The 27284-nt window shown below is 37.2% G+C and overlaps 1 protein-coding gene across 2 annotated transcripts; it reads right to left on the bottom strand.

Moving 5' to 3' along the window:
• Positions 1 to 338: 338 nt before the first annotated feature.
• On the bottom strand, positions 339 to 27284 carry wbp1lb (WW domain binding protein 1-like b). Of its 2 annotated transcripts, none has more exons than XM_079812510.1 (4): positions 26969 to 27284; positions 14237 to 14339; positions 13035 to 13196; positions 339 to 3390 (listed from the first exon to the last, which is right to left on the bottom strand). In XM_079812510.1, exons 1-4 carry the CDS (start codon positions 27026 to 27028, stop codon positions 2687 to 2689), a joined length of 1029 nt encoding a protein of 342 aa, XP_079668636.1. In that variant the 5' UTR covers positions 27029 to 27284; the 3' UTR covers positions 339 to 2686. The 2 variants fall into 2 exon arrangements, with proteins under 2 accessions (XP_079668636.1, XP_079668637.1); XM_079812511.1 differs by having other exon boundaries at positions 14237 to 14336; positions 26969 to 27282.

Raw genomic sequence — 27284 nt, 5'->3', positions numbered from 1 at the left:
TGATATTCAACAATGTCATAGATCCCTATTTTCCAGAGACGCTAAATTAGATAAATTAAACTCAAAAATGTTTTGGCTGACTAAATCTCACAAATGTTGATATTCAGTTAAAATTACCAAATTAAAAATAGCGTAGCCATTTATCAAAACTACAGAGATGAGATTCTCATTTATGGTCAGGAAAAAAAAAAATCAAGGTCTGTAGGGAGGTCATCCCATGTTACCCTGCTACTGTAAAACAATAAGAAACCGCTTATTATAAATACTCAAGATTCTCGTTAGAAAAATTCCTACAATATCAACAGGAAACAATGGAAAAAGCTGACACGTGTTGTGTTGATTTGTGTTTAATGGACAGTGTCATGATTAGGTTTTTTCCATAACAAAAGATAAACAGATACAAAATGAACTGCGACAGAACTCATATCATTAGACGATTGCAATGTTAGACAAAAGAACTGTAGGCTGTACAACATGACATCATATTCATATCTTATGGGCGCGATGCTTCAGAGTAACTTTCTGAAAATCTGCAGCTTATTAATACATCAGAAAGAGTGATTCATATGTATTTGTCTCCAAGCATAGCTCTAGATTGTCATCACAGAGACACCAGTACGAGCAGCACATCTCTGTACTTATAACATTCATTAGGGCAGTGAAATAAATTAATTGTTACCATAGAGAGTTTTAAAAGAGTGGTCATGGAGGAACTTAAAACTGAAGCTACTTTGGTGGAGAAATACAAAAATAAATCATTTTATAATCACATATGTATGGCTCATTAGTTTGCATATGAACAGAAAATCAAGGCACTTTGAAATGTTACCAAAGAACATGATGTGAAAATTAAAGGCACATATTTTGAGCTTCCATGAAGAAAAGTATTTATTTACATAAAAATATAGATTCTATTAGGCTAATGTCCAAGATGATCCTGGACAACTGGCACGTGAATTGCATTTAAGAGTGGTTGTAACAGAGTGCAAATAAGTATAAAGAGGCAATTCATGTTACACCATACAGCCTTATCAAATATGTACCCATGTGTGTCAGCTATAGCGTCAAGCAACACGTTTTATAAATAGAATTATCTATATCATTTTTAAAATATCAAAATGTTTCTGTCTTTGGAGTTCACTTAAAATAGGTTTCAGTGAGAAAATGGTTTATTTGACTTTTTTGCTTACATCAATGGATAAGCACCTATAAGAACTGACTTCCAGCAGTTGAAAGCTTGTGTATTTAAAAGACAACTCCCTTTGGCAAGGCTTTTATCCCTACAGGTTCAAAGGAACATACATCATGTAGTGTTTGTATACAATCAGAATATGATGGTTAATAATAATGCAGCACTTTCAAGCTCCAAGTTAATGCTAACATGTATCCCACGTCATATGTATAGCCTACTTGGCTATGAAAACTTAGATATACAAATCAAACTAGTTCTAAATACACATTCATCAGAGCTTACAGCAGCAAAAACATATAAACAGACAATATATGAATTAAGACTGTAGGTATGTAAATACTTTGTATTTAAAATTAATTATCATGAATATGATTCATTCAGAAGAATGTGATTGTGCAAAATAAAAACTTGATAAACACCATTAAGATTTGTCCCATTAGATTAGGGAAAGTCGATAGGGATTAAAAGCATACGTCTTTTTTTTTCTTTTTTGGTGTTCACTCAGTTTGTACATTTCTCTCTGGCTGTCCTGAAACACTGATAGTTCAGCACACCAGTGTTTACATATTTACCATGTCAATCATAAGACTGCACAGTTAAGGTACGGTCACATTAGCAAAATGTCAAAGATTTCATGGGCAAATTGTCAATAGCCATGTATGAAGCACAGCGAACACAGAAGTAACTTTAAAATCAAGCACAATCTGTGTGGGGAACTTTTTCGCCCTTACGCAAAACACCTGATCATACAGATTGCTATTCAAATAAAATTCACAGAGTAACTGTAACTGCATCTTCCATCGGTGGAAGTGTCTTGTGGTGCCTACAAGTTATGTCTAAAAGATCACATTTACGAGCTGAATGCACATGAACGGCACAACAAAGTCGTAATTACAAAGTGGGAAACTGAGGATTTTCTTTGAGCCAAGAGTTGAGTTGGCGGCGTCAGTGAGAAAACATGGCGGATACAATGCATGTAGCATCTTTTGACAGTAAATTGGTTGAAATTAATGTTTATTGTTTTTATTTACAATAAAGCTAGCCATGTTGCATGTACTAAAGTATTGTACAATCATGATTGAGTTTACAGCACCTCCATTATTTGAATGAAAACACACCTTGTGCGCATTCTTTAGTCATAATTTTGATGTATTTTTTTGTAGAAAAAGGCACAATGGCATCTGGCTCTGACCAAAGCAATTTGAGCGCATCTGACGTTGTAATTACGACTTCTCAACTCATGAATACGAACCTCAATTGAACGCGCCATTACAGCAGCACACGTGGTGCATCGTCTCGTGGAGCAAGTAGAGCCCATCCTTGTGCACTTTTGGGCTTTTAACTGCATAAATAGATGCTCTGCACATAAAACAAAGATGCGGAGAACATCTAATTGTTTCCATCAGTATGCTCCTCCACTGCATACTGCAGCTTCCCTATATCTCAGTCCTCCGCTTTCACCAACTCGCTCTTTTACTAGTCATGTCTTCAGCTTTAAGATTCTGTGTTGCTATGGTGTGGACCCTCTTGTTCATTAATAGTATGCAAGAAGAGGCAAACAGGATGAGGTAGAGATTGGGCCAGTGGCGATGCTCCACACTCCACTCTGTTTTCTGGGGATTGAAGTCCCTGATTTTCCTCCACGAAGGAATGGAGGCCACATTCCTCACAAAAATCCTCCAAGTCCTCTTGGTCCTCCTCACTCAAAAGCTTCTCGAATTCTTTGGGTTCATGGCTTTTCAAGCCTCGCCCACAAACGCACACCTCAATTCCAGAGTCGCCCGTAAATCTGCGGTGCCTTCCCAGAATCTTCTCTCTCTCATCAGGCATCACCACATTCCTGAGCATCTCCTTCCTGCTCTCGTTCTGTTTGTCCACGCTGGGAGACTGCTCTAGGGGCAGAGCACTCTGTGTGGAGCTGCTTCGCTCTAACTGCATCTCGCTCTTGCTGTCGTCTTTCTGATGGTACCCATTAGAGGTATTGATCTCTTCGAGGCTGGGTCTGGAACAGAGCGTGTCAGACACAGGGGGCACTGGAGTGATCTGTCTGGGTGGGCAGTGTGCATCCTGCTGGTCAGTGGTCAAGGGACTGGTGTAGACTGGAGGTCCGGTGTTTAAGGCACTATATGGGGGAGGGGGCGTAGCAGGCCGATGCACTGCCTCTTCATATTCTGGAAGGAGATAGTTGGGTATCAATCCTGAAAGAGAAAGAATGCCAAGAAAATGTCTGAGAACTGTGAGAATTAAAACATTCAAAATGCAGACTTTGTTTTGGTTGAAGAACCACATTTTAACCATTTTAAAGGGAAAGTTCACCCAAAAATTTAAACACTAGCAGAGGGAGAAACAAGCAGTGGGGTAATAGCGAGACAGAGACCAACAGAAGGAGGAAAGGTACGAATTAGTCAGTTTTAGGCTACAGAGGTAGTGAGCTTTAAGAAGTCCTTTAAGAAATCATAAGAAGCCTTTCTGAATTTACTGAATGCCTATTTAAATACATCATGTGTATTTAAATATATGTAAATATGCATTTTTAAATGTATTTTTCTCCAGGCAGATGACAAGGTAGAGGCAACTGAAGGATGGCAGTAAGGCTATGCGTATTACCAGACAAACCAGAGACCACACCTGCCAGTTTACAAATTGAGGAGTTTGAGAAGAAACAGGAGACGGGTTTCAAATCTTTCACCATGGAAAGCATGAACCAGCAAGAAACATTATCAGGAGGTCAAGGAACATATCAACTCTGCAAATAAAAAGGCTGCAGCCAAATAAGTGAGAAATTTGAAGAACTGTACTATGTAATGTGCAAAGAATGTAACCCCAGCTGAAAGGGAGAAATGTTTTACACAGTTCTACCAGTTGAATTAAAACAGGAAATATTACTTTATAGCCAAGACTACTGACTGCAAAGAAAAAGAAAGACAAACCTGTGATGAATCACAAGTCATTAAAGTACCATCTAAACAGAGTGTGAAAAAGTGAGAGTCTGTAGGCAGTTTTATCTGGGCACACTTGCCATCAGCCAGAAACCAGTGTATTACATGCCAAAAACTAGATGCAAGGGGAAAGTGTGCAAAAACAACAACAACAACAACAACAACAAATGCATAGATGTAAATCAGAAAGAACAGGTAAAGGCACACATCAGTTCATTTCATGTTGTTGAGTCCCATACTGTCATGCCAGCACAGAAAGGCAGTACCTTGAGCCAGCACTCAATGTTTCAAGAATGTATGAGCTCTACAAACTTAAATGCAGCGAGAATGGAAATGCACCTGTGAAAGAATCTTATTATCGATTCATATTTAACCCAGACTTCAACCTAAGCTTTCATACCCGTAAAAAAAAAAATCAGTGTGAAGCATGAAATCATGGAAGTCCAAAGTGATGAAGACAATCAAAAAACACACATGCCTGACAAGACAGCAATGTGTCAAGATCACCAAAAAGACACTTTAACAGTCTGTTTTGAACTACGGAATGTCATTTCATGAAATTAGCTCTTTTTTCTACAAGCGAAAACTTAACTTGTATAATCTCACTGCTCACAGTTCACAAACTAAGAAAGGCTATTGTGCTTTGTGGACAGAGGCAATGCCAGGTTCAGGTAGGGGAGCAAATTAAGCAAGTGCACTGATGAAAATACCAGAACGCGTTGTGCATGATCTTTCAGATGCCACTGAGATAGTAACATGGCGTGTCAGTTGTGTGCGTCAGAACAGAAACTCTATAATATCTTTTGCTATGGCAGACAAGGCTTCCTCAAATAAAAAAAGATTACAATGAAGTATTCTACTCCAGGCCACTCCGCAGTACAACAACATGCACAGCCAGTGTGTGAATTCTATTCACCGCTGTCTTTCTTGTGTGTTTTACTGAAGGTGAACAGGAACAACCCATATGAAATCATACAGATGAAGAGTACAGATTTCTCTGACTTTCTCTTGACTTTCAGTACAAACAGGTTCCATTGACTGAAGTGTCTCAGCTTGTGTTTGATCAGTGTCCATATACTTTTCATTACACAAAATCACATGCACAGCCAAAAGTTAAAGTAAGACCAAGAAGTAAGTGGGCCAAGCAAACACACGAGAAGCCTGGCACCTACATCCATCTTACCCATACCAAGGGTACTCCCCAAACAGAGTATCGTCTCAGAGGCCAAGATGAGTGATATTAAGTCCATGTAGAAATTCATGCCACTAGCAGATAAGAGTATTATAGTGCTGTGTTTTAAAAAATGAGTCTGTCAATGTGATGATTTAGAACATTTGAAATAATGTTATAAAATATTTCATAACATCGGTTAATGGAAACGGCGTCATATCACAAAAGTTTAACAAATCTGTAATGGCAACCAGGATACCGTCATCATTCTCTCATCCTCATGTTTTTCCAAACCTGTATAACTTTGTATGACCTATATGATAAAGGCTATTTCTGGCGTAGACGGTTATTTTTGCGGTTGACCTTATAAATGCATATGCATTTATAGGGGTTTCCCTTTCAGTCACAAAATGTATGGGAGGAGAGTATTTAACTGAATCATGCAAGGTGATTTACCAAAGTTTGCGCTCGTCAATTTACTGTATTTGCGCCATTATTTACCTCCCAAAAAAAATCTTAAACCAGATGCTAATTTGCGCTGCTCTTGGTAGATTGTGTTGGTCATTATGGAAATGATCAGGCTGCGTTGGTGTTGTTTAATTTGCACGTTGTCCGTAGTTCACGCACAGAATTTTCCACTCCCATTGGCACCTTTATGGGAATTTGCGAAGGCCAAGTATTTTAACCCATACTCGGAATTTGTCCTCTGCATTTAACCCACCCAAGTTAGTTTTAAGATGCTATATAAATAAAAAAATTACCTTGACATAAATTGTTCATTCATACCACACTATTTTCAGCATTACATTTGGTGTACAGTACAGTCATCTGTAATTTCTTTGTCCTCTGTTTTTTTGTTTTTGTTTTCTCAGTGATAACATGCGCTTGCATGATGAGAAGAAACCTAAAATGCTTTATAACCTTCATACACATCAGTTTGATACTGTAAATGTGGTTTGATTTGGCACGACAACCAAACAGTAAATTGCAGTCTGATTAAGATGTTTGTTTGTTGATCCTTTATCTGTTGCTGGTTTGAGTGGCACACCCACATCCCTTTATTGAAGTTCAAAAGAGACTCGCTTATGGTAAAGACAAACAGATTTGCATAATGAAAATGCATGACTTAAATTAATTCTGTTGTGTTCAACAATCACTAAATGATCACTAAACTTTTGCTATTCTGTTTGTACGATAAGTTAAGTTTTTAGAATTTTTTTATTTTATATTTAAGTCAAATGAATAGGGGAAATAGTCCGGAAAAAAATATTTTTCCATATTTTTCTAGAATTGGAAATTACGCAAATCAAATCCCGTACTTTTCCAAACTGTGTAGAAACCCTGATAATGACACAGTATGACAGTTGTCATTTGTCACAATTTCGACTTTGTATAATATGATCTGATTCTTATTTTTTTAGAGATTTTTTTCTTATGTAGCGGAAATGGGCTTCCACTTATGTACCATGGACTATTTTTAGCAGGCTGTGTTAATCCATATAATGATCATGCACAAAATAGCAAGTCTACCTGCACATTGCATCAACAATCAGCATGATTTTTCAGATTTTGCAAGCTGTCCTTGATCCATGATCAATGAAAACAGACTGCACCTTATCACAGAATATATATTTTTTTACTTATAACTTGAAATCAAGTTGGTTAAAGGTTAACATAAAAGGCTGACTGAAGATTTCATCATGACTGTGAAGTTGGATGGCTGTACTAATAATTATTAAATACAAACTGTCTAGCTCTTGTATCTTTAAAATATGCAGTTAACATAATTTGATCAAAGTATCTCGCCAAAGACAAATCAATATCATTTAATTAAAAAATGATATTTAAAATACTTGAAATCACTGGATTTGAATACCTGGGTCACTGCAGTTTGTTTCATTCAGAATAAATACTATTTATTATAACATTTTAAAACCCATCTAGTTACAGGGCTATGGAGTATTGCACAGTGCAAACCACCAGACCAAATTCCACTTTTACGTCATCACATGGCTTATGGTCTCACTGAGATTCACTCCCTGTGGTCAACTGATCACAGATCAGTACAGTACAGTAAAAATTTACAATGGTCTCTGATCAGGAGGGGGAACCATTCTCAGACCCACTCAAAATAAAAACCCAGGAGCTGTGACACTTCAGTGTTGCCATTTAACCAAGACAGCCGCTGTAATCAAACTAGGGCTGGTCCGAATTAGAGGTCTTCACGGAGCCCCCGAGACCCGTGGACCCGGGACCCGACCCGGGACCCGTACGGGTTCGGGTCTATATTTTAAATGATTAGCCGGGTCCGGGTCGGGTCCCAATCTATTACTACGGGTCCCGGGTCTGTTTAACATTGTGTGCAATACCCGAGTCGATCCGGACTCGGAGAACACCTGCCCGTGATCAGAGTCAGTCAGCACTGCTTGTGTGTTTTTTGTAACTTGCAACTGTAAAATTAGGATAAGAAAAGTGTGAGCCGGGAAATAATGGTTTAAAAAAAAGAAAGAAGAAAAACACGAGCGATCTCTCTCTCTCTTGCTCGCTCGCCTCACGCGCTCGCTCTCTCTCTCTCTCTCGCTCGCTCGCTCTCTCTGCAAGCGCACGGTAATAATAATGGTTACCTTCATGAGTGATGTGTGAAAAAAGCTAAAAAACAACGAATATAAAGAAGTTAAACCCACGGCACCTCTTCTGTCCGGGCATCCTTCATGCATATTGTGGACAAACATGAGAAAAACGTAAGTGCTGTCTACGTGTGACGTACTGTTGAAGTTTGATTTGAAATTATATTTAAATAATATATTTAAAATCAGCAACAAAATCTCAGTTGAACTGTCACAAATGTTTTCTATGATGCTCAAATTGCGTAAAAAAGCTCATATTTCAGGTTGCTCCAGCCACCGCGCATGTGCGCAGTATCAAGCGCGTGTCATTTCTATGGCAACCCGAGCTTCCGCTGTGATTGACTTTAATAATAATATGAATGAACCGTCTTATTTCTTAAAGTTTTGGTGGTCAGGCTCGCTCACAGAGATTATAGCAAATAAATAATGCGGACGTCAGCGGCCACCGAACGAGCAATCGCTATTATAGTTCAAAAAGGCAAACAGTCAAAGTTATTATGCGAGTTAACTCGAGTCGAAATGCAAATCTGCAAAGACGCATTTGTCATCCGTCACCGTGACATAAAGTGGACTTTTAAAGCTGAAATGATGAGTGAATTAAGCATGCTTGGAATAACAAGAGAGGAATAACATGGATTTAACTTTTTGGCAAGGATGTAATGCATCACAAGTAACGTTACAAGGAAGGGAGACGACGGCTAGGTAAGACAAAAAGTTATATTTTTCATAACTTGTTTATTGACTTGTTAATATCAGTTATTGTGGAATATGTGACAAACGGGTCCAGTCGGGTCTGTGTCTTCACGCCGGGTTCGGTTCCAGCTTTTAAATAATAGACGGGTCCAGGTCGGTTCCGGGTACTACGTTTTTGGCATTTCTCGGATCTTCACGGGTCCGGGTCCAGCTTTTGAAATAATAGACGGGTCCGGGTCGGTTCCGTTAAGCACATTACGGGTCTCTTCGGGTTCGGGTATGAATTTTTGGACCCGTGAAGACCTCTAGTCCGAATACCATTTTTTGAGCTTCGAAGCTTTGGTAGTAATCGACATCGAATATTCGAAGCTTCGGAGGGAAGGAGCTGAACATATCCTTCTCTCTAATAAAGGCTGGAATCTGGAGAAGCGGCGCGCCTCACACGGGCAGGGCTTTTATGCTCCGCGAACGGGCAATGAATTAGTGATACAAAACACACAGGTCTGTTACGTCCCAGTTTTGATATATTATAGTAGCTAGTAAAAATAATTATGTTCAGTTATAGAACAGACTAACTAGAGCCCTGCCTTTCTGCCCCTGGGGCCGGGCTTCTGGCCAATTTTCACGTCATACCTCAAACGCGGGTTTTTTCCATCATTTTATATTTTAGACATTCATTAATTAAAAGAAACAATGAGGTGTGCTGCTGGTGTAAACAACATGAGACCATGACACCACGACTGTCAAGACGGCTCGCACAGTGTTTAGAGTATCGCCGCAAATGAGTAAAGCAAGCCAACACGCAAACTGCCGAACGTCTTAGATGCTCAAAAACACAATCATCTTCATTAAAACGAATGAGACTAAATGCTCTTACAGTGCTTTAAGTCCCTTGTTCTGATATTGCGGTCTTTGATCATGAAATGAGCTGATGAATATAATGCAGCTCATATCTGTTGCTTTCGTTTACATGAACTCCGTTAAATGTGCATTGGGTAGCGCAAGAATTGAAGATCGGATTTATATTAATTTTGCAGAGAGGTGTAAATTAAGACAACCTGCCTGTTTTTTATTTATTTATTTTTGAACACTCAAAAAAAAAAAAAAAAAAAAGGTTCTATATGGCACTAAAAGTGGTTCAAAAAAGGGATAGTAGGCTAAATGTTTAAACTAAAATTGTGATGCTTGAAGTGTTTTATATCTATGGATTTTATTATAAGTAAGACAAGTCCAGTGTTGATTTGAGAGGCTGAATTGATCAAACATGCGGTTAACTCCCTGTCGGCCGCTGGCCGCTTGGTCGTTAATTTAAAAAACAAAAACTTTAATTTAACAAACAAAAAAATACTTTAAACATGTTTCTAAATTAACTTAATAAAGAAACGAAACAAAATATAACTACTTTGAGATTAAAAACAAAACTGAACTATTTTAATGGCTGCAACGATGTGTAGGCCTAATAGGGAGGATACAAAAATCAAATAAAAAAAATCACGGGACTCGGGCCGATAGTTTTGGTAAACTGTCGGACAAGGCCGGGCTAGGGCCTAGATTTGAGTAACTACAATTAAAAAACTGAACGTGCCACTTGAGCCAAACTAACGGGCGTCTCAGCACATCAGCAGCAGCAGTCAGATCATATTCTTCACGAGAGCGAGGAGCTAAATTACAAGATGATCGTGGAATATTTGGTTTCAAAGCGATCTAAAAGCGCCTATTTAAGGGAGTTTGTGATTGTACTGTTTTGTTGCTATGTTTTTCATTAAGAATAATAGCTAATGAACCCACAATTCAAGCAACCCCCCTCTGAATTGGCAAACCGAAAGTAAACGGTGCACGGCTGCATGCGTTCAGCCACTCAGTGCACAAGCACAGGAATGAGGGACACGGTGAGGGGAAAAAATGTTCACCGTCACATCCCTAACGTGTAAAAAGGATAATACATTTTAATTCTATTATTCTATTTTCCACAATGTCAAACGAACGCAGTTTAACCCAAAATGCAAGCTCAGACATGGCTTCTGCCATATAAGCCGTGCAGTTGTGCGCTCTGCTGCAGGGAACACTAAGAAGAAGAAAATATATTTATTAAGTATAACGAGGCTATTAAAAATGGCTTGGCTATGATATACTTGAAAAAAAGTTTTGTATTTTATAGTGATTTTATAGTGTAAACATATGCAAGCGCGAATGAGAGCCGTTTCGAGCGGGATGCCAGGTGTTAGCGGAAAAAAACAACAACAACAACTAATATTCGAATCACAAATTTGAAAATCGAATACCAACCCATCGAACGAATATTCGAATATTCTGGTCCAGCCCTAAATCAAACCAAATTAAGCTCTATACCTCTTCGATTTAGAATTGTCAGAATTACAAACTATTATACAAGTTAACTATCTATAATGAATAAAAGTTAAAAAAACATTTAATATTCTATAAGCATTTCACAGATCAATTTTTGTAATGGTAGATTTGCTGTTATTAGCCACTGCAATTTGATTAGCTGCTGACAGCCATGTTTTTTTATGTATCTGAGTCATATTAGAGCATATGTTAGGACGTCCAAAGACGAAGCATACCAATTTTCAACATCATGAATCATACGGTTACGGAGTTATTATAAGTGACAAAGTAATTAAGTAATTTTGCAGCACCACCTATTGGCAGAATTGTACAAAACTTAGTGTGCATCCTCAGAATGTCCTGTGGTCTTTGTGTCAAGTTTCATTAAGCTTAGACATTGCATTCACCAGCTGTAGGTCAACTCGTAAAAATGGGCATTGCCTCACCAATTAAATAACTTGAAATATGTATAGCCGGAAATGAAGTAGCCCGAGATTTTGGAGTTGAGTCAAGTCTGAAGTCTTTTTTCATGAGTCAGAGTCGAGTCTCAAGTCATTTAATGTCTGGATAAAAACTTTAAGAAAGAGAAAATAATTCAGGCTACTCTACTAGCGGATCTGATGGGCAAGAGAAATAAGTTTGAGCCAAGAAAAGTAATATTTTGTTGATTGTTTGACATTATTGGAATGGAATCTTAAACAAGTTTTGGAGATTTGGAGATGAAGAAAAGAGCACCTGTATTTGCATGCCTATTGCCTACATAGAAAGTATTTGCTCTGAGGATACCCGACACGTGAACCAACATGACTCAAAAAGTGACTTTAATCAAACCTTGCATGCCATTGTGTGAAAAAATACTCAAGCTAAATGTTTGATAACACTGTCTTTCACATGTGCTCTTACTGAGGGGAAACAAAAAAAAGGCAGCAGGTGCTGAGTAGGTGATTGTAGGTGTATGCGAATCTTCTCATCTTTCAGCAAAACCAGGTCAAGACCGTCAAAGAAATCTTTCTGAGAAAATCTGTTCCATTCAATCCAAACACAATCCGCTTATATCTTTACAGGACCTTTTAAAACATAGTCATGAACACAAAATATTGTCTTTATATACATATAAATCTATATATTTAAGGGGACGGGGGCATGGCACAGCGATGAACAAGAAACCTTAAAAATGGCACTTAATGACAAATAGGATGCCAGCCCTTGATGTGGTATCTTTTTTTTTAAATAACAAAGTTGATAAGTGATTAATTCAATTAAATCATATGTAATTACTTTGATTCAAATATTTGATTGATGCCCCAGATTTTTTTAACAAATCATTTGATAGCCAACAAATGCTAATCTACACAAGCACTCACAAAAAAATCTAGGCAATTAAATATTTTGTTGTACTAATATAATAGTATTAATATAAGAAAATGCAGACACTTTTGCAGTCCTATATGTTAAAGGGTTAGTTGAACCAAAGAAAAATGAAATTTCTGTCAATAATTACTCACCCTCATGTCGTTCCAAACCCGTAAGACTTTCGTTCATCTTCGGAACAAATGAAAATGATCTTTTTGATGAAATCTGAGAGCTCTCTGACCCCTCCATAGACAGCCTACGCCACTGCAAATTTGATGCTTCAAAAAGTTCATAAAGAGATCGGAAAACTAATCCAAATTAATTGAGTGGTTTAGTCCAAATTTCAGAATAGAGACTTGATCACTTTTTATGATGAACAGATTTAGTTTAGGCATTTACTCGCATATAAACATTGATCAGAAAACACAAACGAAGCTCAGCCAAACTTGAATGACGCACAAGAACAAACGTGCTGGACTCAAGTCTTACAGAAGTTTGGAACGACATGAGGATGAGTAAATTATGAAAGAATTGTCATTTTTGGGTGAACTAAGCCTTTAAGTTTATTATTTAACATTTAATGTTTAAGCTTTAAAGTAATGTTTAAGCTTTATTACTTTAATTTTTTAATTCCCTTATTTTTCTAGGTTTTCTGATAAATGAATCAAAGTAGCAAATAAAAGAGAATGTGTAAATAAGAGAGATGATATTACTGAAGTAGAAGGGGACGGAGGTGTTGTTGTGAACCTCTCTGTAGGCAATGAGGTTGATCTCGTGCTGTCGTTGTTGCTGTTGCAGTCTGTGTTTGGTGCGACGGTGATGACACACGCAGCAGCAGCTCAGGATGAAGATGATGGCCCACACCAGCCAGAACCCTGAACAAAAAAAAACACATGGAATAATTCCACAAGGAAACGAAATAAAACCTTTAAAGTATGTAAGAATGACAGCTAGTGGTTGAAGTGGGTACTGCAGTCCAAATTCAAAAATATTGTTTGCCCCGCCTCCTCCTCAGACTCAACGCTCACGCGGGTTGCCAGTTTGAGGGACACGCAACAGGAACGAGCGCAATTGACAATTGAAGGCGAGGAGACTTAAAACACTGTAAATTAATGAGTTGATTTTTCCACGTTTTAAAGGGCTTCCGTTCATAGAGATTTTTAGATGGATGCCAAGGCTTTTTAGGTCGGGTAGAATCTCTGACAAGTTGTTATTTTCTGCCAACTGGCAACCTGTGGTGTCGAAATAGCATTGGGTAAATTGGCAACGTGTATTATCGCACAGACCAAAACAAAAACAGATTCCGACACGGAATGCACATTTCAAAGTAAAATAACTGGCTGAGACATTGTTTGTCGGAGAAACGAGTATGTGAACTCTGCAAATATTTAGGAAACAGGCTAACATATTATGATGTTTTTATATTTTAGTCAAAAAACGTACATACAGCACCTTTAAAGCATGCCTTTGTACTCTATACTGCTACTTAAAACCTGACTAATTCCTCTCAGACCAAAACCACAGCTCACGCATAAATAGTCACACATAAGGATTTGTGAGACTCATGTCATTCTTACTCAACAGTTTGCAGAAGGTCAAGCATCTTAAGCTGAACTCACTTCCTGTAAAACAGCCTTCTCTCATATTTCAGCATACTTGTTTAGTTCATCTAAACCTCTTAAGGCTCGGTCACATTTAGTCTTAGACAGCAAAATTTCAGTGAAATACATTCATCTCAATGGGAATCGGCACAATCAGGAACTTCACCTAATGGTGGAGAAATATCTGTGAATTTTACATAGGGTTGAAGTTTGGCCCCCCTCCTCCATCACCATTCAAGGGTAAATGTGATCAAGCCTTTATGAATTTCTATGAAACATTGTGACCCTGATATTAAACATGAAGATGTACTTACACCAGAGTTCATAGTAGTAGCTACAGCACTGGGACTCTCCACAACAGTGTCCCATCTCACACACGTAGCTTTTATTATTCACACCCTCACAGTGAAGTACCTGCTAGGAAAAAAAGATGATATAAGATAAATGACTTTTGAATTTTGCATTTCTCTCTAAAACATCAAATCTTGACCACAAAAAAAACCTGATTCAGGAGAATTCTCTGAGAAACTTCAAAAATCACCTATATTGATCTTATACCTATTGTACCACAGTACAGTATGTATAATGTGTATATATATATCCAATATGAATATGGTTATCATTAAGCACCATGTCTATACGTACCGTGGTATAGAATTATACCATGTACCATAATTATTCAGTACGATTATATTCCCATCTTATATATTTACTGTACTATTTTACCCCCAAAGTACTTGAAACTATTTGAAAATAAAATAAAGAATATGTTTAGCTCAGTTTAAGCAGTATAATCCAGTATGTAAACTATTTACTCTAAAACACAGTGCAATATGTGTTTTACAGTAAATAGGTTAGTCATCTGTGTAAAATAAAACCATAATTATGGTTTGTCAAGTAAAACCCCAAATCAAACAAACATTTTACCAGAAAAGTGGGTCAATGTCAAATAACAATACCCATTAAAAACAAAACAACAACAAAACATTGAAAATAGAAAAGCTTTATACGATCTTTGAAAAATATCATGTGGAGTAACAATTTAAACAGTAACAACACATTTTAAATGGAAACATCTTAATCATGCTTTACAAAAAGGTTTAAATATATTTTTCAAGATACATGTAGAATCTATTTGTAAATATCATTACTTTTTTCGGGGCCAAACCACATGACAATTTACAACCTGAAACAACTTTGTTCAGTGATATGACACTTTTTTTTACCCCCAAATCTAACAAAAGTCGACTACTAGGCATAAAAGAACAAAAAGCTGCCTGGATACTTAGAATATTTAATAACATCGAACCGCCAATGTTGTGTACAGTGAAATCTAACATTACAGAATCAATTCACTTTCTTTCTCTTTCAGTAAACAGACACCTTGTTACCCTCCAGAAAACAAAGACCCCAGGTAAATCAGAACAAAATAAACAGAAACCTTTAAAAGGTATGCATAATAGGCATGTTTGTTCCATTTCATGAATCAGTTAATGATAAAAGAAGATAGTTAAGTGATCAGGTTCTCTACCATTCTTGTCTCCTTGTGCAGTGCAGACATGCTACTCCAGAGCCCTTGAGCCTTGTGAAAGTCCTTTCAGCACAAAAGTTGTGATACACAGGAGAAAAACAGGGGATCACACACACACCTCACTCAAACAGGGGACAGCGATTGGTCTACGGAAAATTCCAAGCAGCAGAGGAGTGTAAGGAGGTCTGCATTATAACGAGATGCTCTCTCAATATTATGGGAGTAGACAGTACAAAATAAAATTAAGAAAGTAACCAAAAAGCTTTTTGCTGTTGAGCCTGCTGTTGTAAAAACATTAGTATCGTGAATTACATTTACCATATAGTTAAAAATTCTATTAGATTTTTTTTATTTTTTTATTATTATTATTATTTTTGTAGATAGAATTTATGGTTTTACATTAAAATCATTTAATTATAATCTATAAAAGTATTTATAGTTAAAGTAAAGTGTGGGTAACATAGTTGATTGTTTATAGAATTCACAATTTTGATAAGCTTTCAGCATGTGCATGTGACCTTCTATTTTTACATCTTGTATGGTGTATCGGTACAATCAGTACATTAGTAGATTTAAGTAGTGCATGTCCATGTAAGCTGTACAAAATGTCATTCCATTATTGTCAGAAATAGTTTTCAACCACAGCTGCCAGTTTTACCACACCGTTTACACAACACACACACCCATTATCAAGCATAATGATGGCCCACCATAAAAGCAAGACCAGATTCAAGACCAAAGTAGACATAAAATTCCAGAAATGCCCCCTTTTAGCTGAGCTAAGTGTAGCCCCATGACCATGAGCCCTTCTCTTGAGAACATTCTTTTCAAGGACTGTCACAGCACTTTGAGTACATCATTTATCACCAACAACAAATATCAGCAATTAATGACGACTCTGCAACATGAGACTGAAAAAACATACGGTTTCTGGATTTTATTAAACACACAGTAACCCAAAAAAAAAGTATTTGGACTCGTAAGCCACACAAAATGTATGAATCACATTACACTGTGACTGAATACAAAATATCAAGCCATGTGGAATCTGCAAACAAATGACGCAAGACCTTTTCTCAGAACTAATTCTGCTTTTCTGACCCATTTTTGGATTTACTTTCAACCAAATGGTGTCAAGGTCATGTTAAGACAAGGTATGATTTTCCTCAAGTGTCCTAGCAGAGTGTTGCTCATCACATTAACTATATGAACACCAAGTTTGACAACCAGAAAGTTTTTTTCTTCTTCATTGTATCACTTAAAATGTGCCTTCTTTCAAATAAATGTTTTTGTGTACTATTTTTAAATGTTCTAAACGTGTCCAAAAGAATGTGTGTAAGATCTGAAAGATGTATAAAGAATTGAACTAATTTTTCGCAGCTACGGAGACGGTCCATATCCGGTTTCAGTTCCAGAAAGCGTTATATTTGAAAACTAATTAAGTTTAATAGGTCATAATGAGACGTTGCTGAAAGCAGGAGATAATGTTGGCCAGTCTAATAAGGATACTTGACAAGCTAACATTGTTTTCCACAGTCTTAGCGAGAAGTGGAGGATCAGCGACAGCATATGATACTAATACGGAGTCAAATAAAACTCAAGAGGCTTTTGGGAAAACATGAGGTTTTAATTCTTATATGGAGGGAGGAACTTTCCACAAACGCACTCTGTATTACACAATATACACAATATAAGCAGAATTTAACTTGTAACTGGTGAGTGTGGTTTATCTTCAGGTTATGTGGTCATCTGATGGAACTACGACAGAAGTAGTAGTAGTATTTAAAGGAACACGCTGACTTTTTGGGACTTTATCTTATTCCCCATATCCCCCAGAGTTAGATAAGTCCATACATACCCTTCTCATCTCCGTGCGTGCCATAACTCTGTCTGACGCACCCACCACTAGCCTGGAGGTAAATGGCTCCAGCTAGCCTACTGCTCAATAATTGACAAAATAATGCCAACATTTTCCCATTTACATGTTGTGATGTGTATAGTAACATTGTGTACTAAGACTGACGGAAAATTAAAAGTTGTGATTTTCTAGACTGATATGACTAGGAACTATACTATAATTCCTGCGTAATGATCAAGGAATTTTACTGCCGTACCATGAGTGCAGCGGCGCAATGATATTATGCAGCACCTGAAAATAGGCTAATTTCCATCAACATAACCAACATGTAACAGACTTCATTGTGATTTATCTTATAATTGTTTTTTTGTGTACATTTTTGACATTTCTGATCATTTAAATAGGTTTAAGTTCTGCATTATCTGTCTTAATAAGTAGGGACTTTTATTTTGACGGATGTTGTAGTCTACAGAAAGATAGTGAGAGCTCACGGTTCATCGGAGTGGTTAGGCAGATTTAAAGTTTGCAGTTTGTTAAGCACCCCCCGACAAGGCATAAGGTGTGTATGTTCTTGTTTACAGTCATCTGTAATTAGCATTTTTGTGTATTTCGATGTATGTTAATGATAATGCAATGAAGAGAGAGAGTTTGTGTACGAGGTGTTAATGCGCACTTCTTTGCTTCATTTGTTCAGCTCTTACAGTGATTTTTTTGGAGATCAAACGGTTTCAATGAACTCCATGAAACATCAGTAAAGTCTGGCCATCATTCGGACAGGGTCCGCTACACAACGTGACAATCTGCTTGCACAGAGAGTGCTGGGGACTATTATCAGGTGCTGCATAATATCATTGCGCCGCTGCACTCATGGTACGGCTCAAAGTTCCTTGATCATTACACAGGAATGAGAGTATAGTTCCTAGACATATCAGTCTAGAAAATCGCAACTTTTCATTTTCCGTCGTTCTTAGTAGACGATGTAACTAAACACATCACAACATGTGAATAGGAAAATGTTGGCATTATTTTGTCACTTATTGAGCAGTAGGCTAGCTGGAGCCATTTACCTCCAGTTAAAGATGAACAATTTAGGTTAAAAAGTATATTCTTTTTTTCTTTTTTTATGACCGATCGTTTCGCTAGATAAGACCCTATTAAAAAACGTAAATTATTTTCGACTGAAGAAAGAAAGACATGAACATCTTGGATGAGATGGGGGTGAGTAAACTATCAGAACATTTTCATTTTGGGGTGAACTATTAATCCTTTAAGTAGATTATGTAAATCACCATTAAACAAAAGAAGGAAGTAGAATGGTGCGCTTTTTCTTAACGTCTGTTTCCATGGTGAACCATCGATTTGTTGCTCTGTTGAGAATGTCTTGTGTGTTAACCGGGAACATCGTTTTTGGAACCAGCATACCTAGAGCAAGCAAGGTTTGGGTTAATCAACCGGGAGTTCAAGGTATATGTGTGACGGTAAGTTAACCTTACTTTCTGGAATACAATGTTGTACCTGAGTCTCAATAACTGATTTGCTTTGATTAATATATCAATGATTAATGGATGGTTTGTCTTCAAAGACTCAAGAGCTTGTTAACAGGATTTTGAATCAGAAAACAGCAAAACATGAAATTCCGTTCTTTCATTTTCAATATTTTCCAAGGCAAGTAATCGAGCACGAGCATCTGCTGAAAAAAAAAAAAAAAAAAAAACTTTTTGCCATACTGTTGGTGGCCAATTACTGCAGCTGCAGATACATGATTGTCAATCTTTGAAATGGAATTACAGACAGCCTGTAGTTACTTCAGTACTTTGAGAGTGATTTACCTGTTTTTGAGCCACTTTTTAAATGGCACCAAAATGATTAAATGTCAAATGTCACAGCCAAGTAATTCCATATGCTGACAAGTCCTATACAGCATAGGCAGCATAGTGTATGTCCTCAGCACTTCTTGGAAAGGTCAGTTTTGTTCTACCACTCAAAATAGCTTGTCTCAGGAATGTGTGCAATACAGAGGAGGCATCTTCAATAATAGAGAAAGAGTTTTTTTTCCTCTCCCGCACACCACAGAGACAGACCCATTTGCCAATCACTTTTTCCTGACTTGCAATCAATTCCAGTGAAATCACAAAACGCAACCAAATATTCCCCTACTGCTGAGATACAGATGCAACTTTGTGATGTTATATTACGTGTTATATTAAGGTAGTGCTGGGCGGTTCGACCAAAAATCTGAATCATGTTTTTTTTTACGACTCTGGTGGTTTCACTGTAGATCACGTTTTTTTATTATGACTTAATTTACTGTCAGGAGTAAACATTGTAAGGACAAATAAACATTTTTTTATTATTCAAATCAGTTCCTTCCTAAAGCTAACAATTTAGTTTAAAATGTAATCAAATGAAAAATGTATTATTTAATTAAATGAATAATAATAATAATTATAATACGTGCATTTTTACTATTTCTGTAATAATTTCAATGATTTTGTGTGTTTTAATACCAGAGTACAACTTACCGAAATCCATATCACATCACATGTAATCGCTCAATCAGTTTTCAACCACGGAAAGACGTCAGTAAAACATTTTGTAAACCAATGTCATGTAGCGTCACATTTACCTCAGAAAAAACATATCCAGTGACCATAAACTCATTAGTGAACTAGAAAAAACATCCTTGAGTGTAATTTAAGTGTATAATGTAATGTTACCCTTCAATATTACAGTAATGCAGTACCAACTGACACCCATGTATAGCTAAGTTTACAGCATTAGTTGAGAGATTTTTTGTCATGTATTGGATCTGATATCGAATCAAATTGAATCGAAAGCTTGTGAATAAAAAAAAAAAATCTAATCGAATCATGAAATTTGTGTCAATACCCACACTGTAAAAAAAAATTGGGGGGAAAAATTGTGCAAATTGATCATTACATATTGGCCCAATAAATGACTTCCAAATAATTATCGCCATGCAAAAAGATGCTAATTATACTACTAATCATAGCCTAAAACCCTAAATAACGACTTATATAGTGATGGCGATTTCAAAACACGGCATCATGAAGCTTCGAAACGTTATGAATCAGTGAGTCGAATCATGATTCGGATCGCGTGTCAAACCGCCAAACTGCTGAAATTTGGCGATCCAAACTACTGATTCGACTTTGCTTCGAAGCTTCATGAGGCCGTGTTTTGAAATCGTCATCACTATATAAGTCGTTATTTAGGGTTTTTTTGCGCACAAAAACTATTCTCGCTGCTTCATAAAGTTATTGTAGAACCACTGTAGTGAGATGGACTTTGTAACGACGTCTTTAGTACCTTTTAAGGGTCTTGAGAGTGTACCGTGCATTGGGCCAATGGAGACCTTTCAGAGCCATCAGATTTCAACTAAAATATCTTCATTTGTGCTCCGAAGATGAACGGAGGTCTTACGGGTGTCGAACGACATGAGGGTAAGTAATTAATGACAGAATTTTCATTTTTGGGTGAACTAACCCTTTAAGTTGTTGCCTTTTAATATCAAACACGTCAAGCTCGTGATTTTCTTATGTCCATTCATCCGTCTCATCCTCATTATATAATGAAGAAACTTCTGTTCTGTCTCTTGCCAGATGTGATGCAGGGGAGCTTTGTCATTAATGTTAGTTTGTATTTTTATTTTCAGGTTTTTAGCATGCAGTGCCATGTTTTCTTCACCACATTAAGACATCCTGTTAGGGCTGTAACGATTTGCCCAAAAATAAAAACCTCGAATAATTGAACATTTTAGCTCGATTACGATTAATGAACGATTATTTTGCTTTTTTTTTTTTTTTTTTTTTTTTTTGCCCTCACAAGGTTTTTGAGTAAGTTCACTGATAAGGTTTGTATTGTAAATATGTTCTACATATTTATATATAGAACAGGTGGATTTTTTTTTTAAAGAAAAGGTGCATTTCTTTGTGATTTTAAAATACTTGAAGGAAACGGTTCTCTTTCAGCAGTTATTGTCTAGGGAGCAGATTTCTGCTTGTTGTACATCAGATACAGATACATTAGCACAGTAGGCCTACATTACATTTATTTGAATGCATTAATGAGAGAGTGATTGTGTGTGTGAATTACTCTTACTGTCTCTATTCATTATGAAGCTGTGGTTTGTACTTCAAAGGTATAAAAATGTATGCCTATAACGGTTGAGTTTCTAAGCTACTTTAGTGACTTACTTTAGTCACAGGACAGCGTTGAGACTGCGTTTCTGCGCGCATTCTTCGCGTGATATGCGAGCTTCTGTCCGAGTGTTCGTTTGTCACAATATATCAGGCATTAGTTCAACATAATACACATCTGATGGCCGAAACTCGCTTTAATGTTCAAACTGGCAGGGTTTAAACTAGGGGTGTAACGATTCATCTACTACATCGATGTATCGATTTATTTTCTTATGATCTAACTACATCGATCTGTGCTCGGCAAGTTGGCCTTCCGGACGACATAAATCGATCTAACATCGTTTTAAAAGGTAATCAATCGATTGTATCGATCATAGAAAATAACGCATTGGATTTAAGCACGTCAGACTTTATATGGATGTTTTTTTCTTAGCACTTTTAATGATAAAGGCGTTAAACGTTACTCGATTCAGTCTGCCTATCTGTGACATCATCGCAACGCACCAGCAGCAGCGCTCATTGAAATGAATGGGATTGTGTCGCTTTGTCGCTGCGTGTCGCTGGCGGTGTGAACGGGGCTTGAGAAAACAAAACATAGCATGGCGCACGGCAGAGGAGAAGCCAACGAGCGAGAAATTATCAGGCCACCAGGAGAAAGAGCTACAGTTACCTGTACTTTCAACCCTTGCTAATGTTACCTGTGCATTCCTGACACCAGTGTGCCAGCAGAGCGAGTTTTTAGTACTGCTGGCGACATAGTGAACGCACAGAGAAGTGTTCTGCAGATCATGTTGATATTGTTGAAAAAGAAATCTGTAGAGTCATTGAAGAGTAGTTGGTACATTTTATCTTTTGTTAAATATTGTTTGTTTATTAAACTGAGAGTAGTAGCAGGTTCAGCCAGTTTATTCAACCTGAAGAAATGTTGGTTGCACTTTATTTTTGATATTAATATTGTATTTGTATTATTTTAATGTTGAAAAACAACAGTAAAAGTAGCAGGTAAACCTACTATTAATTAAACCTGAAGAGAAGTTAGTTGCACTTTATTTTTGATATTAATATTGTAATATTATTATGTTGGAAAACAAAAGCAGAAGTAGCAGGTTAACCTACTGTTGAAATGTTGGCTGCACTTACTGTGCTTTTATTGAAAATGTATTGAATATTTAAATTGAGAGCAGAAAAGGTTAACTTCCTGTTAATTCAACCTAAACTGTTGGTTGCACTTTATTCAAATAAAATTTGAATGCATTTGCCATTAATTGTTGTTTACTTGTTTGTTTATATCCATAATTAATTGATATACCGGATTCCCTTACAAGAAACAACAGGAATCTAGGAAACTTCACCTGCACTGACCAGTATCCAGATATTTATTTCAGTCACACAATTTTTGGCTGAAAAGTTACTGAATCGATTTCAAGTCACTGAATCGTTTCGGATCGTATCGTTCTAAATGAACCAATATCGTCCTTGAATCGTATCGACAACCTCAAATCGTGATACGAATCGAATCGTTGTTAAAACGAATCGTTACACCCCTAGTTTAAACCACATACAAATGAAAGCTTTGTGAGGACCGGTGAAAGATCTGCCTTCAGGGCGCGCGTGTTGTCAGAGACGTGACACAGCTCAGCTCTCTGTGTCACAGAAAAAAGCACTGAACGGATACGTTTTCCGTATTGTTGTTTTTGAATAGTGCACAATCGCTATAAATGTTGAAACTGGCAAGCCTTTAAACGCATGTACTTGACAAACTTTATGAGCACGAAAGTGAAAGCGATCTGGCTTCAGGGCTTGCGCGCGCCGTCTGTCTGTGTGTGTGTGTGTGTGTGTGTGTGCGCGCGTCAGCGGTAGTAGGCTATATGAAGAACGGCAATTAACTGACCTGTATAAACTGTGTAAAACATGCAGTTACTATAGTTTTTCTGGGCATCTAAAAACACAGATAACCGCTCCTGCATCTCTGTGTGCCTGCAAACTGCACTTGATGTGACTGACGGGGCGGAGTCACGTGAAAACCGAAATAACCGACATGGGAAAAATACGTCGGTTAGAGGTTCTGAATGTCGGTTTCGGTTATTTTTCGATGAATCGTACAGCCCTACATCCTGTTATGCAGAAGACTTCTTGAATGTATTCAGAGTTTTTCCATATTGAAAATAAGGTATTTTCACCCAAATATCCTGTGTTGGAATTTACTTGTTAATAAAGTAATGTGATAAAATGTCAACCCTGTTGTCTGTTTCTGTATTTTGCTTAATATATTTATGTTTTTAGTCATTTTTGTCTTTTGGGACAGTGAGAAATAAACAATTGTTACTACAATTTAAAATATTTAATTGGACCAACCACACAGTTTCACTGTAGGCCTAAAACATTTCTCCAATTCAAAATTTTATAGTGACTGATCACATCTAAATTTTTTAGTTGGCCAAATTGAAAAATTTCGATGTGATCGGTCACTAGAAAATTTTAAATTGGAGAGGCCTGACATTTTTTACAGTGTTGGTAAATTACATTTTTCCATTGGCCTACATATTATTTCTAATTGAGCCCATGTTAACAGACTGTTGCCAAAATGGATAAAATTCAATTCACAGAAATTCAATTTGGCCAATTGAAAATTTTAGATGTGACCAGTCACTAGAAGATTTTGAGTTGGGAAGATTATAAATTTTTTACAGTGCAGCCCTACACACTAGGGTTGCAAAGGGGCTGAAAAATTTCAGTAAACTTCCAAAGGTTTCCAACAATTTCCAAAAAATCCTGGAAAGTTTCCAAAAAGACCAATCCTAAAGATTTTTTTTTTTTTTAACGCCTTGTATGACATTTTGCTGCAAACAACAAAACAATGCTGTATACTGTGCTAAACGCGCTCGTTGTACGTGCATAATATGGTGATATTAGGCTGAGAACTCATGAAGAGCAATGTGTAAAAGTGTCAAAACAGTGCATTCCTTGGTTGAGCACACAAATGAAGATCTGCTGCAAGGAGCTGGCATTTCCACGGCTGTTCTGAATTGTACCGGGCAACATAGCTCCTATGATGAGAAAAACCATGGCTATGTCCGAAATCACCCCCTACACCCAGAAGATGGTGCCTGTAGCTGAATCATCCATCTATCCATTATCAAAACCACTGGTTCAATGTGGGACAAGTGTAAAATCGTATAGGTATAAATTCCTTTTTAATTGAATATAAAAATTTTTTATTAAATGTTCATACACGCTAGCATTACAGAGTTCAAGGAGACATGTTTCAAATGACTAGAATGTAATGGTTACTTTACTGAAATAAGGCATCCTCAATTATGTATACAGCCAACAAATGTGACCTCTGGAGGACACAGCCTTCGAAATGAGACAGCAACTTCCATTGTAGGGGACGTAACTTGAGGTAAGGGGTGTTTGTAGTACTGCAGGAAGCAGTCTATCGAACCCTGGTGCATTTGGGTTCAACTTATGCCATACATTTGCAGTTCTGGTTGCACTCACTATGCGCGATTACACTGCACTCTCACTCGTTTCCAAGGTAAATCACCACCACTGTCATCCCTTACATGCTTTGTTGAACTAATGACATCGTCATCGGCTAAAATGCATGTGCAAGTTACTATATAGGCCTATCCTGGCTTTTAGCCCCATGCAAGTTCCTCTCTCACCCAACATTGAGCAAAACATTCAGAACCAAACCACCCTGGCATTGTATTGTTTCTTTTTTAACTTTGATAACTCAATTACATCCAATTAAAAACGCGCACACACACAAAAAATGCACTTTGGACCTCAGGACCAGATGACAAGAATACCACTAGTATTTGCAACCTATTTTTAAAGTATAAATGCAAGTTAAACTGTATTAATATTCTGTTTAGCCTGCTAGAGGCAGAAGGTGTTGGAAAAAAAAACAAAAAAAAACAAAACACTCCTCCTTACTGAAGGGCAGGAGGTCACTAGCCGGGCTGCTACTAGTCACTAGCCGGGCTGCTACTAGTGTGTCTCGAAAATCTCTTGACTGTTCTGTTCAGACAGGAGAGCCCCAAATTTAGTCAGGTATTTTAGAATAGTAGTTTAGCCTTTAGTTAAATATGATTGTTATTTTTATTTCTTATACATGGCATTTTTATTTCTTATGCAAATGTTGTGATTATTCTATCAATATGTTAATACATGTTCTATGTAAAGCACTTTGAATTACCATTGTGTATAAATTTAAATAAACTTGCCATGCCTTGCTATATAAAATGTAAAACACATCCCAACGTGGAGAAAATTATTTAAACAATAAATAAAAAATAAAAAAAGTCCAATGTAGTTTGATGTGTATAAGTACAAACAAACATATTCTACTATATTGTGGATTTTTAGCACATTTGCAAGTTATGTTAGGCTACAGGTCAGACACAGACTCTTAGTGACCGGACAACAAAATATGTATTTTTAGCTTCATTTTTTTTAGAACAACAACACTGAAGCCATTTGTGGAAGCTTTACACTAGCCTAATTGTCAGATATTTTTATGTATATATAGATAACTGTTTACAGTCCACAACTTTGAATATGACGTGCTGTAGGGCATGTGTTGCACCTTGCAGCACTTCTTTGAGTATGAAGCAAACAGTTTGCTGTCACAGAAACAAAAAATAACCTACATTGTACCAAGTTGCCCTCTGATCAAAAAAAGTGTAACGTTACAGAGAGATCCCTCAAAGGTCAAACAGATAAAAAAAAAAACATCCAGAACATTTTACTCAGCACATTTTAGTGATGAATTTACTGCTTTGAACTAACAGACAAGGAGATCAGCACTATCTTCAACAGTGATAACAAAATCCATAGGCCGTTGTAAAGGAGAAAAACATGATACGATACGTGTGCTAGCTAGACAAATTGACATAGATTAATGACTTCTTCAACTTAATTGTAAGAATCAAAATTACATTGTACCTGCATATGCTCATACTTATTCACCTTCTCAACACAACTGATAACTGACAAATAGTGTCATATCAGCTCATGTATTATTCTTATAGCCATTATAAAAGTCTCAAATATGTGACAGTTGCTTTAGCTGCTGCCAACACTGTAGACTTTGTTAACTGAACTTGGCCCAGGTTTAGGCCGTGTCTCCAGAACATAGGGAGGTGTCTACCTAGACAGCATTTTGGCCATCATGCTGCTATGTCCAAAATGGTGTCAAGTAAACAGCCAACTAGGATTTGAGACACATTTCTACACTTCCGTGACTTGACGCAAGAACATTGGTTAACACGCGAGACTTGTAATAAACAGATGTATCAGATTGCAAAAGAAATACAGCGACGGTTGAACGCTGTTAAGGACACACACTTATTAACATGCACAACAAAGTGAGGATAAAATATGCATAATGTTCAACCGGCGAGTCAACAAGTGGCAGAGCCTGCAGCGTCATTTAAAGCACAACTGTATAAATAACCGAACAAAACATTTAAGATGTTTTTCTCACCTCATAGACACTGGCCTCGGTAGGGTTCGCAGATCCAGCGATGTATAAAAACAAGCCCATTTTATACAGGCTGATAGAACATTACAATGTTTCAGTGTCTACTTTGGTCAGCGCAAGAGTTGCAAATATACACCAACTTATTGTTCGTTAATCGTATCGAAACAGTAAAAGGCTCTCGCTATGCACCGCCTCCTTCTGCTGTTGGAACATGAGGGGAGGCACATCAGTGGAGCAGCAGCGTGAGCTCCGTGCCACTGGTTGCCCCCAACTATTATACAAGCGAGTCCCTGCGAACTGTTCAGGCACAGTTGGGTGT

The sequence above is a fragment of the Gobio gobio genome (genome assembly GCF_949357685.1).
Source record: "Gobio gobio genome assembly, chromosome: 3".
Classification (NCBI taxonomy): Eukaryota; Metazoa; Chordata; class Actinopteri; order Cypriniformes; family Gobionidae; genus Gobio; species Gobio gobio.
The sequence above is the reverse complement of the archived record's forward strand: the minus strand, read 5'-3'. Positions and strand labels throughout refer to the sequence as shown.